Source organism: Coturnix japonica, chromosome 23 (assembly GCF_001577835.2).
Source record: "Coturnix japonica isolate 7356 chromosome 23, Coturnix japonica 2.1, whole genome shotgun sequence".
In the NCBI taxonomy this organism is placed as follows: domain Eukaryota; kingdom Metazoa; phylum Chordata; class Aves; order Galliformes; family Phasianidae; genus Coturnix; species Coturnix japonica.
The window spans coordinates 1488817-1503686 of NC_029538.1; the positions used below are offsets into that span (position 1 = coordinate 1488817).

Genomic DNA, 14870 nt, shown 5'->3' on the forward strand with positions numbered 1-14870 from the left:
TTCTTGTATCAGATTTACACCATGGTGGGGCAGCTTGAAAACTCCCTCTAATTCCAGGTGAGAGCTCCAGGTGAGAGGCTGCAGCTTTCTGACTTACACAACACACAGACCCTCCAGTGTTAAGAATGCGTTCTTACAAGGGAGGGTGGATGGGATGCTGCTGTTCCTGGGCGCAAACAGAAATCAGAGGTGCCAAAGGAGGGTCAAAACTTTTGGAGAGCATGAGATTCCTTCTGAGCCTGAGCTCAGGGCAGCTACATCAGGCTTGTACTCAAAGTCGCACAGTTCCTGAGCATGAATGAGTTTCAGCCCATCACACAGGGATAAGGTGGTGGAGATGGCAGAGCCCGGCTATCAGCGGTAGTAAGTGTTCAAAAAACATGAGATTAGCTGTTTCTTGAAAGGAATCCAATATGTAAATTAGCTGCCAGAGGGAAATGGAGACAGCTGGTTGGCAGTGTCTAATTTAGTATCTTCTTAAGGCCAAATGATACAGCAAAGGAGCTTTGACTTTATCACTGTTGTTTCAAGACTTTGGCTCTACCTGGATTGCAACTGAAGTCATCTACTGGGACTTGTGCAAGGCCTCTAGCACAGTCCCACACCACCTAATTTGGAGAGATATGGATTTGAAGGGCAGAGTGTTTGGTGGGTCAGGGTTTGGTTGGATGGTGGTGGCCCAAGGGTTGTGGTCAACAGCTCTGTGTGCAGGTGGGGGTGGTGAGGAGTGGTGTCCCCCAGGGGTCCATCTCAGTCCTGGTGCTCTTCATCTTTACCCATGGCATCAATGATGGATCGAGTGCACCCTCAGCGCTTTGCTGATGGCACTGAGCTGAGAGGTGCAGATAATGCAATAGAAAGAAGAAATGCCGTCCAAAGAGACCTGGGTGGGATTGACAAGTGGGCCCATGTGAACCTGATGAGGTTCAATAAGTGCAAAGTGCTGCACCTGGGTTTGGGCAATTCCAGGTGTATTTACAGCTGGGGGGGAAGAACTCTGCTAAGGAGAAAAGCTGAGGGTGTTCATACTGGAGAAGGCTCTAGCAGACCTCATTGTGGCCTTCCAGTACTTTAAGGTGGGGAAACAGGAGGAAGAGTGACTTTTTGCATGGGCAGGTAGTGATAGTATAAGGCAGAGTGGTTTTAAAATAAAGGAAGGGCAATTTAGATTTGATGTGTGGGGAAGTTTTCTCTCAGAGGGTGATGCTGGTGCCCAGAGCTGTGGGTGCCCCCACAAACAAACGTGTATGTTTGGTGGCCCTGCCAGGCAGGGGGGTTGGAACTACATGATCCTTGAGGTCCCTTCTAACCCGGGTCGTTCTGTGCCCCATCCCTGGAGGTGCTCAGGGCTGTGGATGGGTACGGGGCAGCCCGACCTGGTTGGTGCTGGATCGTCAGCCCTGCCCGCAGCAGGGGGCTTGGAGCTGGGTATCTATGCGCTGTGATTCTGTGACTCTATGACGGAGCTCGTTCGGGGCAACCCCGTGCGGGGCCACTCCGGGGGAGGGAGCCCAATCCCGTCCTCACCCCTCCCCGCCGCCCATGGCGGAGCATCCCCATCGCTCGGCGCTCCGCAGCCTGGGACGGCAGCCCCGAGCTCTCCGCGCTGCCTGTGGCCCGGCCCCCGGGGCTGAGCGATCCGCCGCGCTGCTCCCGAGGAGAACCGGGCCCCGCGGCGGAGCGGAGCGGCGCTGGCGCAGCGGAGTCGGGGCCGCCGCTATTTAGGGCGGGCGCGGCCGGAGCCGCCGCAGCGCGGAGATGAACGGCAGCACCGCAGGTGAGTGTCGCGTCGGGCGAGGCCGGGGCAGCGCCGACGGGGCGGGCAGCGCTGCGGTTCGGTTCCGTTCGGCCCGGCCGGGCGGAGGGCGCTCGCGCTGCCCCGGTGAAGTTGGGTCCGGCACCTGCCGAGGGCAGCGGAGCCGCGGGGTCCATCGCCGGTGCGGCCGCTCGCTGACCGCGACTCGGGAGCCCGGGGCTCACCGCGATGCCGGAGGGGGATGCAGGGGATGGGGAGGGGTGAGGAGCACTGGACGTGGACGGGAGCGCGACTTTATCCCATGCGATGCATCGATCTCGCGGTCGGGTTGGAGTTTTAATTATGGAATGGCTTCAGTTTGGAGGGGGCCGTGGGGTCTCCCAGCCCTCAACGTGCCATGGGCTGTGTGCCCCCACCTGGTCGGGCTGCCCGGAGCCCCGTCCATAGGCTCAGGGTTCTCCAGGGATGGGGCACTTGTGCTCTGGGCAGCGTTGCCAGCGCCTCGCTGCCCTCTAAGTGCGGATTTTCTCCCTGACGTCTAAACGAAATCTCCCTTCTTTTAGTTTAGATCCATTCCCCTTTGTTGGGTCACTATCTGCCTGTGTAAAACGACACTCTCCCTCCTGTTGTTCCTCCTTTGAGTACTGGAAGGCCACAGTGAGGTCTCCCAGAATCTTCTCCAGGCTGATCACCTCCAGCTCCCTCAGCTTTTCAGCACAACAGAGGAGCTCCAGCCCTCTGAGCATCCTTATGGTCTCCTCTTGGTCTGTGCCAACAGCTCCACATCTTTCCTGTGTTTGGAGCACCAGATCTGGACACAGTACTGCAGGTGGGACCTCGTGAGGGCAGAGCAGAGGGGACAACAGCCTCCCAGTGCCACCCCTCTGCTGATGCAGCCCAGGGTACTGCAGGTCTTCTGGTCTGCGAGTGCACACTGTTGCTCATGTCCAGCTTTCCTCCATCAGACTCCTTAAGGCCTTCTCTACATGGTTGCTCTCAAGGAGTTTTTCACCTGGGATCACCCCGACTCAGGTGCAGCACCTTGCATGGCCTTGTTGAACTATGTTAGGTGTATGTGGGCCCAGCTCTCGATCCTATCCAGGTCCCTCTGGCTGGCATCCCTTCCTTTCGTTGTTTCAATTGCTCTGCTCAGCTCGGTGCCATCAGCAAAGTGCTGAGGGTGCACTTGATCCATCATTGATGTTACTGGTAAAGATGCTGAAGAGCACCAGTCCCTGTTGAGTTATTGCAGATCTCCTTCCCACAGTTGTAGGGGGATATTTAGTAAATGGATTAAACCACTTTGAAAGTGTAATTTTAGTGTGAATTGGTCTGAGAGAGCTCTGGGTGGCCATATCTCAGTTATCTATCACACTGCAGTGCTACCACCCCATCCCAGTGTGTACCCAAGTGACCCAGCTGCCCGGCCTCTGCCTTAGGTGCAATGTGGCAAAGCACCACCGCTAATCAGGTGCTCCCTCTACCTGCACAGGTAGATTAGGGTAGTATGGTTAGGTTATGGTTGGACTTGATGATCTTTAAGGTTTCTTCTCAGGGTGGTTCTGCTTTTGGCTTTTTTTATGTTTGCCCCAAAGTAAGATGCCATGATAAAGAAGGATTTAGGTTGTGCACTGTGTTCTTCTTCAATACTGAAGTGAATTAATATCAAACAGCCGGGCTGTTCTTTGTATGGACTGTAATGTTTGCTTTATTCCCAGGTTTGTATGCTTTCAGAGCAGTGTCCTCCCAGAGACATCACTCTCATTTTAACCTGAGATCACAGATCGTTGTGTCTTCTTTGCAGCCAATGGTCACTCCTTTGATAGGAGATAGAAATAGAGCCTGTGTAGTGCAGGAATGTGTGAATAAACGTCTGAGAATCAGAAGATGGAAAAATCCAGCCTGCTGTGCTGTGAACGATGCTGGTTTGCAGCTTTCTTAGGGTTCTGTAAAGTATGTTTTTAAATGGAACACGCCAAATTGCAGGAAGATGTGCTGGGTCTGGCTGCTTGCAGTGTCTCCCATCCTGCACATCACTCCAGTAGCACTGAGGGGAGGTTACAACCTTTACCATCTCTGAGCTCGTTGTAACTTGGGGAGTTCATTCTAAATTGGGGGGGAAAAATAATTGTTGTTGCTGTAAATGCTGTAATAAGGAATGTTTCAATGTTTCTATGTCTGAAGAGCACTGAGCTGGTGGGGATGCTGCTTCATGGTGGCTTACGGATGTTGAGGAATAAAAGGAACAAAGACTGAATATTTGGGGACGTCGCATCTGTATGGTAGGGAGTAAATAATAAGGTAGTACAATGGAGATCACAATGCAGTGAGAAGTGAGGGCTGAGAATTAGTGGACGTGAAGAAACAGTCTATTAAGATAGGGAACAACTTGGTAGTCATCCTACGAAGCAGAGCCACAGAAGTGTTCCTTCCTCCTGGTCCTGCTCTAAAGTGGTGGGGACTGGGAGCCCTGCCTTCCCTGTGGCAGCTGTTAGAAGCAGTTGTGGCATTCATTCCTCAGCAGTCTGTGCTTGAAGACGATAACAGTTATCTTAATTTCCCTGCCTCCGCGGAGCACCGCAGTACCACAAAGCTGAGTCCTGAGCCAGTTCCAGATCTGAGTGGCAGCATTCTGTAGCACTGGAACTGCCTTGGATTGCTTTGTTCACTGTTGTACTCAGGGGAAAAGGTGCTTTCCAATCCACTTTGCTTCCCCAATGCTGGATTGCTTGGAAATTGCATTTAAGAAAGATGGTTTAATTTGCCCTTAACATCTCTGTCATGGGAAGTTTTTGTGGTGCCTCCAAACAATTCCTGTAAGAGCTTTGCTGCTCTGCCAGGTTTCCCCAGCAGAAGTTACGTGCCTCTCCCTTCAGTAGAGCAGCCATAGCCTTGGGGAATGGGCTTTTCCTTATGATCTATAGCAGACTTTCATGCGTATAAAGACTGTTGAACACTTCCTTCAGCTGTGTCCTTTCTGTCTGTGCCACTTGGAAGGGGTGTCAGATTGCTGATGCTGCTATTGGGACCTCTTGGTCCTACCGTGTGAAGCTGGTTACTCTGCATTGTGCAATAGGGAAACTGCTTGTTTCTTAAACTCAAATTTAACCTTACTCCTGCGTGCTAAAATCAGCTTGTATCACTGGAAGAAGCACGCCATCCACTTTGTTAACCGAGCCCTTACTGAAAGCAGTGCCAACTGCTGTGCCTCCTTGTTCCCATCACAGCAGGGTACGTTCTGCATGGTGCTGGTAAAGCTCTGAGTGCTGTCTGCCATGTCTGGCTGTGTGCTCCAGATGAGGTCATTCAGCCAAATGCTGATCCCATTTTCTTCCTGAGTTGCTTCCAGCATGGAAGCTAAGGAGGTACGAGGAGAATGAGGAAGTGTAAGGCCATACTTGTGCAAATGTGCACGTTGACTTTATTTACCAGGTGAGGGAGTGCTGCATGAGAGGTCAGTGTGCTGCCTTCTGAAGCCACCTCATTCCCTGTGTTGGCAATATGGGGGCAGATGGGGCACAAGGAGGCTCTGATTAGTTGTTTATAGTTAGGCTTATCAGTTCTACCATCATTCTACTGTTGTCAAACGGGCTGCCCAGGGGTTGCTGGATGCACATAGAGGTTTTGCATTGTGCATGTTTGTCATCAGACACTGCAAGGCTGATGCAGTTCAGGTAATGCTCTCAGAACTATATGATCTGGCTTCTGCTTCCTCTAAAGAAGCTCTTGGTGATGTGCTGTAGAGGATGTTTCTGTGCTATTGCATCTATCAGCATTACTGCTTGCTAATTTCCAGCCTTTTTTTGTGATTATTGCAGATCTGTAGCAGGGTTTGGGTTGGAAGGGGCCTTCATTCCAACCCTGGTCATGGGCAGGGATGTCTTGCACTACATCAGTCCCCCTCATAAGGCACATTGAGTTGCAAGGTGTAGCAGCAGTGGGTTGGGTACCTCATGTGCATGTAGACAGGAGAGAGAAAATAATGGTATTTCCTTGAAAGCTGAGCAAAGTATTCAAAATCGTGTGCCTGTGCAACAGCATGATGGATTGAGAAATGCTAAGGAGGTCATCTTAGAGCAAAATAAGAGGTCAGGGAGGTGCAAACTAGCTATGGCTTCTGCTTGTAGGATATGGCAGTGTATGCAAATAATATAAAGTAATTTGGCACTGATGCAAACAGAGTGCTCCTGAGATCTCAGAAACATCCTGAAAAATCAGAATAACCAGTCTAGCCAGTAGCACTGCGTGCTGCTCCCTAAGCACATGAGAAATTCAGGTGCAAACTGTGCTGCTGTTGACTGAGCTCTGTGTCTAAAGAAGTTTTAATCATTAATTCTGCTAACACACATTCTGTGTGGAGCGAATTGGGTTCCTGTGGTCCACTCAAGCTTATGATCCATGCTTGAGAGGAAGACAAATGAGCAATTGCAGTTGTGCTTGTTCCTCTCTCCCAGCAACACATTTGCAGGTTGCCCTTTGTTTTGCTCTTAGTTTTGATATTGGATCCAGTGTTGAAATCAGCTCCTTGTTATATGAACATACTTATTCCATTCTAGGTCACTTTCTTTGCAAGGTGCTTACTGCTCCTTCACACGGTACACTGGCTCGTGTGCATTGGATAGCAAATAACAGCACTCACATTGCTGCTCCTAAACCATCCCTCCCCATATTTGTTCATCTTCTTTCTTTCTGCTGGCAATTTGGCAGCCGTTCCAGTACGCAGTGCTGCCTAATCCTCCTTACTGTGCAAGGTACGTGTGCCTGTTCTTTTCTTGTCAGGTTTATTCTCTCTCATCTACAGCTTCTACAAAGTGATTTTTTTTTTTTCCTGTATGCATTTCTAATCCATTTCTAATCCAGAGCCTGGATTCTAGTTCGGGTTATTGTTACCTTTGAAGCATACTCAGTCCTTCACACAGATGCATGCAAACCATTCAGCCATACCCCATTTTACTGATGTTACCAAGCTTTAACTCTTAGGCAAATTCTGTTTTATGGTCAGTATATTATGGGATTACTTTTACTCCCAGGAGCTGCATCCTGCTTTGGCTGTGGTCTATGGACTGTTTAATTCCTTCTTGAGCAGATATTGGGATCTGGTCTCAAAGTGGCACTCTATGAGCACTCGAATGCTATTGACTGGAGTCAGTTGTCCCAGATCTACAAGGACTGGCTCAGAAATTGCTCCCTCTTTCGACTTGTGTGAGCGTCTCTTTGAAGTGTGCGGTTATTGCTAGGAGTGCCATCTGCTGTTTGCTTGGCCACACTGTGTCTTCGTTGTCTGTCCAGGTTTCAGTGTGATGGAACCTACCTCGTTTATTTTGGTAGTGGATTCAACGTTGAAACGAAAAACTAAACCCAGATATGAAAGGACAGAAGAACAAATGGGTTTTCAGTTGCCTCCTGATGTAGCTCTGTTCTCAGCCATCCCTTTGCAAATGTTGTTACCCAGCTATGGGGGAAAAGAATGGACTGAGCTGTGCGGTGTCCACGCGATGGCACTCTGTCACAACCATCTTCTGGTGCCATTAACCTCGTGTTTGCCAGTGTGCCATTGGGAGCAGGGCATGGAGCTTCACAAGAAGCACAGCCCTGCCCTGCTGCTTTCCCATCACTACTCCATTCCCTACTCCAACCATAGAGCTGAAGCACAAAGCCCCTTTGCAAAGCTGTCTGGCTTTAGGTGAGCACCTCAGGCTATGATAACGCTATTATTAACATTATTGATGGTAACAATGGTTATCACTGACAGTTAAAATGCTTTTTCACTTTGAATATGTACCTCTCTTCACCTTCAAGACCATGAACTGTTCTTACCCTTTGCCTGCCAAGTTAAATAACAGCCCACTGCCTAATATTGTCTCTTCATTTAAGTATTTTTTCCTCTGGTGAGGAACTAAAAAGAATTCCTCCAATCTTTCCAGGATACTCCAGTGTTCTTTTTATTTTCCTTAATAAGTAGCAAAGTGTTTGACCTTGAAGTTGACTGTATTGTTTAATATCCAATTAATAATTATAATTTCTAATGTGTGTAGCTTAAGAAAACTAATCTTTTCTTTCTCTGTTTTTCAGCAGGAAATTCATCTGTCTCTGTTTGGGATTTTCCCTTAGTTGAATAAAAGGTAACTTAAATATTAAATTATTGGGAAGACATTCATTTTAGTTTGATAATAACTGATGTTCTTTACATATTAATATGTTAATTTTAACTGAAATACCTGCAGTATTGACTGTCAACTCACACAAACTAAGCACAAAGTCTCCAAAATAGGCATCACAGGGCATGACATTCAAAGGAGCTTCTATGAGTAGATTTAGAATCTCTGATTCCTAAAGATACATGAGTGCATGTTCTTAGCAGTGCATTGAACTTAACCTCAATAAATGAATGTTATATCATTAAAAAAATACATAAATCTTTGCAATAGCAGGGCTGTGAGTTTTAACTGAGTTTTATGGCCATCCTGTTTGACCATGCAGATACCCCAAGGCACTGCCTTGTCAGTTTTGTCTATGGAACCCAGGAGATTGTGACTGATTGAACCAGATCAAGCTTCTGTTCAGGTGTTACACTGCGAGTGTGTATTTATTTAGGATATTACAGAACTCTTTTGCAGTTCTGCACATTATTTATTCCCTGCTGTGGCACTTTGCTGCTTCTTAGGGAAAAAATATTTTGGCTGATTGTTTTGTAGAAGTCTGTAGTCCTTGGTGATAATTTATCACATAGGGAATATGTTTTCATGTCAGCACAGTGAATACCCAAGATAAAGTTCTAAGTAGGGAGCAAAAATGAATATTGCTAATTGTTCTGTCTCATGTTTCTGGTTTAGGTTTTCTCCTGTGTGGGATGTGTGATCAGCCTGGTGTTCAGGTAAAGAGATTTCTTAGGCTCTAAAAGCAACAGCTCTGAAATGAGCTGTTGAGTCAGAGAATCAAAGGGGTGGCAATAGGATAATGAAAAAGAAATCAAGAATGTAAAGGAAAATTATCACAGAGAAACTAGGTAGACATTTAACATCCCTGTCTGAGGAAGAGAATCCAGGGTAAGTTCTCAAGTATAACCTTTATTTCTGACCAAAATGAATAACAAATCTTTACAATCAGGTAGCTGTAAGCCAAAGAGCTCAATGCAGCTCAGGATCTGAGGTACAGTGGGACCAAGAGGGGCATTCAGCCTCTATTTAAAATACTTAAAACTCCCTTTACACCCATCAACTGCTGTTGTGATGTTGTTTCCAAAGAGACCTGATGGGTAACTGTGTATTCATAAACCTGAAGTCTGTACTTGGCTGGTTTGCAGAAGTTATCATAAACAGTGCTATTACGGTGCACACAGTAAATACTTTCTTCTGGGGAACAGTGAAAGTGGCTTATGTAAAGGTAAGTTTAGCCTCACAAAACCATTGAATGAAGTTGTGGAATATATGGAGTGGTTGATGTCCAATTGATGCAATTACTTGGATTTCTCAAGTGACTTTGGTTCTTGGCCAGAGATTCTTAAAGAAGGTAAATAAGGGAAGCTCAGACTACCAGAGATCTGAAAAGTGTGAGGACTGAGGTGAGACAAAGCTTTTCAAGTACTGAAAGAAAGGACAGACTGTGCAGAGCTGCAAAGGATGTTAAGTAAGGCGTGGGCAAAGGAGTTCAGTGCAGGGAGGAGCAAAAAGTGAGCACATGGGGTGGGGGGAAATGCTGATGTTACCTCTCATGCCTTTGCAATTATATTAATTGGAACTGTTCAGTGGAAATGTCAGATCAGTGATTTGATGGTGGGGAAAAAAATAACACTCAAGAACTGTGGGGAAAGAAACTGAGAACAGGAAAGACCATTATGCTGCATGTTCATCTGTGGGTCACTTCTGGTGCAGATTGTTATCAGCATGGCATGCAGCTCTTGTTCGCTGCTGGTGAAAATGCTCAGTTAATGGTGGTGACTGTACTGAAAAATAGTGTTCTGTAGATGAGAATTTGGTCTATCAAACAGACTTACCGAGCTCAGTGTAGCTGTTGTATTTTCAACTGAAATAAATAGGGGGCGTTACTTTTGGAGCAGCCTATCTATATGCCGCCCAGGCAAGACAACAGGTTGGACAGCCATGCATTAATCCTTTGCTCAGTCACAAAAATGGACATTAAGAAGAGCAGTTGGCTGAAGAGAGTAATAGTTTACTATGAAATTTGTGACTATTGGTTCCTTATTGGGAAAATACACCTACAAAGAAAATGCATCTGTGAAAGGAACTCTGAATCGTAGAAGATGGATGCTTAGAGAAAAAAAATATACAACATATATATACATATATAGATCAGAAAACCAGAAACCACTGTGCACACTGGTAGGAGCTCAAGAGAAGCTGTGGGACACATTGGTGTTTCATGTAGGATGGATGCTCTTGCTCTACAGATTCCTCACCAGGTGAGTCTTAGTTCTTTGTCAATGTTGTTGCTGTTAGAGGCATTTCAGCCTGAGGAGGAGGAATCAGGCCTGGAGGTTACGTTTGTGAAGTTCAGAATCTCTGTTGTTAGCTCTGGGGATGTGCTTTAGAGCTGTTCATGACCTGCGTTCAGTAAATGTGTATATTTGGTGGCCCTGCCAGGCAGGGGGTTGGAACTACATGATCCTTGAGGTCCCTTCCAACCCGGGTCATTCTGTGATTCAGGATCTCGATCAAGAAGGCATGGGCTGCTATAAGTAAGTGATGTGGGTCTGACCAAAAGATCTCAAGGAAATCTGTCCTAGGATGTTCTCTTCAGGTTTGTAAAGATTTCAGTTACATGAAGTAAATCAAAAGAAAGCCTGTTGTCTGTATACTGTCACAGCTTAACTTCCTCAAATCCTCTATCACCACTGTGGGATAAAACATTCACTTTCTCTTTGCAGATCCCCTTAGGCAGCCCTACTCCTCCTCTTTCAAGGGAAGCACCATCAGTCATTGCAATCATTCACCGTGTGTGTGACCAGCAGCATCTCAGCACATGGAGCATTCTGTGAGCTTCAGCACCAACGCACTGAGTTCTGGTTCCCAATACAGCATTTGAAGACCAGATGTTTGTTGAAGAGAAAGCCAGAATGATCTGGAGGAATAAACACAAACAGAGCTCTGCACTGTTCGGAAACTGGTCATGACCTACAAATCTGGCAGAAATTAGGTTTACATCAAGAATCCAGGTAGTATTTTGTTATCACTTGGCTACTCTACCAGAAGAGATCTTTATAAATACCAGAAGTGTGACATTCAGGTGTTAGAGTGGAAGTGAAAGTACCCTTGAGGATAGCTTTGTCCCAAACATTGAGGCCATAGGTTACGCACCCAGATGTTTCTATTTCAGCCTTTCACTCTCCAGTATTGATTTATGCAGCTGCTGTTTTCAACGAGTTGTTTTTATCTTTGGCATTGGGCTCTAATAGAAGAGGCTGTAACTCAGCAAAAAGGTGAGCATCTTTCTTCATCATCCTGGAAAGATTACACTGAGAACTGCAATCAGGACGGAGGATGACTCAGTATAACCTTTCTGCAGAGCTCTCCCTGCAGAGCTCAGCAAATAAGTCATTAAATTTTACTGACCCACCTCTGGCTTTGGATGACAGGACACTGTTAGGGCTGAATATATCCCTGTCGGTCCTTCTGTCTGTCATAACTTTGGCAACAATCCTCGCAAATGTTTTTGTTGTTATTACGATTTTTTTGACTCGAAAGCTCCACACACCTGCAAATTACCTCATTGGCTCCTTGGCGGTAACAGATCTTCTAGTGTCTGTCCTCGTGATGCCCATCAGTATCGTTTACACTGTCACCCACACGTGGGCCTTTGGCCAAGTGCTGTGTGATATCTGGTTATCATCAGACATCACGTGCTGCACAGCCTCAATCCTGCACCTCTGCGTTATTGCACTGGACAGATACTGGGCTATCACAGATGCTTTGGAATACGCCAAACGCCGGACTGCTGGCCGAGCAGTGCTCATGATCGCTGTGGTTTGGATGATCTCCATTAGTATTTCTGTGCCACCATTTTTTTGGAGGCAAGTGAAAGCTCATGAAGAAATCGCCAAGTGTAACGTGAACACGGATCAGATTTCCTACACCATTTATTCCACTTGTGGAGCTTTCTACATTCCAACCGTGCTCCTCCTAATACTATACGGTAGAATTTATGTAGCAGCTCGATCCAGGATCCTGAAGCCACCCTCGCTGTATGGGAAACGATTCACTACTGCACACCTGATAACCGGCTCTGCTGGGTCTTCCTTCTGCTCCATTAACGCAAGCCTTCACGAAGGGCATTCCCATTCTGGTGGATCCCCATTATTTATCAATCATGTTCAAATAAAACTTGCGGATAGTATCCTGGAAAGGAAAAGAATTTCTGCTGCGAGAGAAAGGAAAGCCACTAAAACTTTAGGCATTATCCTAGGAGCTTTCATCTTCTGCTGGCTGCCATTCTTTGTCATGTCCCTCGTCCTGCCCATCTGCCAGGACGCGTGTTGGTTTCATCCCATCCTGTTGGACTTCTTCACGTGGTTAGGTTACTTAAACTCATTAATCAACCCCGTCATTTATACAGCTTTTAATGAAGAATTTAAACAGGCTTTCCAAAAACTAATACATTTCAAAAAGTGCTCGTCTTGATCCTCTTCTCTTGCATTACTGACCTTTGCACAATCTTGCAGCCTCCCTTGAGATTTCCTGTGCTTTGATTCCTGGGTCCAGAGTGGTGATCTCCATCCCTGCGGCTGCCCTGTGCTGTGCATGGAAACAGGGAACATCTTGCAAGTCTGGTTCTCTTTGTCTGGAACTCTGTATACCATAAGATAACTTGTCTGTGGTCTCTGCAGTGATCATTTGTAACATGTAATATCAGCAGACAAAGTAAAGTTTGCAACGGGTGGAAGACTACAAAAAGCTGAGTTTGTACAGGGCTGCTCTGAAAGTAATGCCTCCTGGTTTATAGTGCTGGCCCACAACACCAGAGGTGGGTGTTGGTGGGATGGCAGTAGAAGTTGAACCTTCCCACTGATATCCCATTACATATTGTTGCTGTATGACACATGGCAGCAATCTGACAAATGGTGCTACCAAGCCTGCCAAGTCTTTGTAACCTGATGGGAGGAAAACTTGGGCATATTTGGAAGACTTCAGTGCTTCTGCTGTATGTTACTAGCAGTTCACGTAGGCTGAGAAGGTTTCTGGAGAATGGGATCTAGAGTCTGTATTTCCTGTCCATCTGAAATTGATAAAACTGGCAGCTCTGGCAGAAAACAGGTGGCAGCCTGAGTGCAGGCAGCAGGGCATGAAGACATGGCAAGCAAAGTGAGTTCAATGGGCATTTGAAGCTGCACTTTTGGTGAACTGCAGAAAGAAGCCATACTGTTGGAAACCATTTTTACGCACTTGATCATGTGTGCAATATCAAAATAAACAGCATGAACGTTATTGAAAAGTACTTTGCTCTTATATTTGTGTTGTTTGGGCTCGTTTTTGGTTTTTCTTCCATGTCCAAAATGAAACAAAATATGTTCAGTGCCAGCGTGGAATGATGGGGACCTCAGAATGGAGCCAGAAGGATCAGCCCTTGGTTCTAGTAATGTTTATTCCATAACCATAGAAAATGAAGGTAAATTCAGCAAAGAACGTTGCTATGTCTAATTCTTGGGCACTCAGGCTCCCTTAGGAAGCAACTACATGCTTAAGATTGAGCCAGGAAAAAGCTATTTCTTTTTCAGCCTTGGTGAGAAGTGAGTCTTCAGCCAATGTGTGGATACTGTGAGCCTTTGGGGATGAAGGATGTGAGTGAAAACTGAAGACTTCAGATAGGGAATGGACAGCTGCCCAGAAGTAGAAGATAAAGGTTGTTGGGTTGGATGTGAAGTATAAGGAAGAAATTGCTCACCATGATGAGGAAAGGATGTCAGAGTCTATGTCTGCTATGTGAGGAGCTCTAACAAATGTTACCCTGCTTTACCTTTATTCTGAGTGGTCAGTGGATTGAGATTCTTTCATTGTTGTTAACAGTCCTGGAGATGATAGCTTAAGTTAGCAAATGGAAAAAGGGATATTTGGAAAGCCACATCCTAAGGAATCCTGCAAGAAGCCTCCTTTCATCTAATCCCCGTGTAATAAGAGGTATTTTCTCTGCTCCCATACCAAACCCTGCCCTTTGTCAAGGTGTCCTTTCCAAAGAGTCTTTTGTTTCTTCCCAGCATTCAGAAGGACACCTGGAAACTTCCTGTCCACCATCCTTCTTACAACTGCTGAGCTGTTCAACTTTCCCCAGCCCTGTGATAGTTCTTAGATAGAACATTTGGTCTTCTTCATACATACACAATCAAGCAGGGAAGGAGGAAAGGAGAAGCAGACCTGGACAGTTCAGTCCAGTACTCAGAGCACAGCTGGAAAGCAAAAGACACTGGGTCAAATCTGTTATCTAATAAGTAGCAGATGATGGCTTTATGCCCAATATAAAAACTGTTTAATTACTTCAACAGGTGAAATAGTGAACTTTGTCCTTCAGTATCTGGGGAGTGACACTGTTTAAAAGTAGGCTTCCCAGAAGAGTATTTTGGTCGTTGATTTAGTGGGTTGGCATTTCCTGCGCGGAGCTGGGTTGGCAGCAGTACCCAAAGTCAAGGCAAATTCCCGTGTGTCTCCACAGCATTTCTCCTGCTGGTTCATCTGCCCAGTGTCAGGACTTCCAAGAATCATAAAACCATAGATAACAGTCCTGAAGGGGCTTTGGAGGGGCCAGCTGGTCTGCTCCCATGGCCTCATCTGCATCAATTATGCTTTTGTATTTCTCCTGTCTTGTCTGCTCTTAGTCTAAGACTTCTGATGTTGAACAGAATGGCAAAATATCATAGCACAGAAAGATGATCCATTACTGTTCTTCAGGCTTTCATAAGACACTGTTAAATTGGAGAGCAAATGAACTGAGCCCTTTCTTTGATTCGATTACAGAATCACAGATTCATTTCTGTTGGACAGAGCCTCAAATATCATTGAGTCCAATCATTAACCTGGCACTGCCAAGTCTACCACTAAACCACATCCCTAAGCACCATGTCTGCTTATCTTTTAAATACCTCCAGGGACAGTGGCTCAGCTATTCCCCT

At 46.2% G+C, this 14870-nt stretch overlaps 1 protein-coding gene across 2 annotated transcripts; it reads left to right on the forward strand.

Annotated features, from left to right (window-relative positions):
- The first annotated feature begins 1388 nt into the window (after positions 1-1388).
- HTR1D (5-hydroxytryptamine receptor 1D) lies at positions 1389-13215 on the forward strand. Of its 2 annotated transcripts, none has more exons than XM_015883419.2 (4): positions 1389-1777; positions 7829-7878; positions 8590-8630; positions 10641-13215. In XM_015883419.2, the coding sequence occupies exon 4, from the start codon at positions 11254-11256 to the stop codon at positions 12388-12390; it is 1137 nt and encodes a 378-aa protein (XP_015738905.1). In that variant the 5' UTR covers positions 1389-1777; positions 7829-7878; positions 8590-8630; positions 10641-11253; the 3' UTR covers positions 12391-13215. The 2 variants fall into 2 exon arrangements, with proteins under 2 accessions (XP_015738905.1, XP_015738906.1); XM_015883420.2 differs by having other exon boundaries at positions 7832-7878.
- The last annotated feature ends 1655 nt before the right edge of the window (positions 13216-14870 follow it).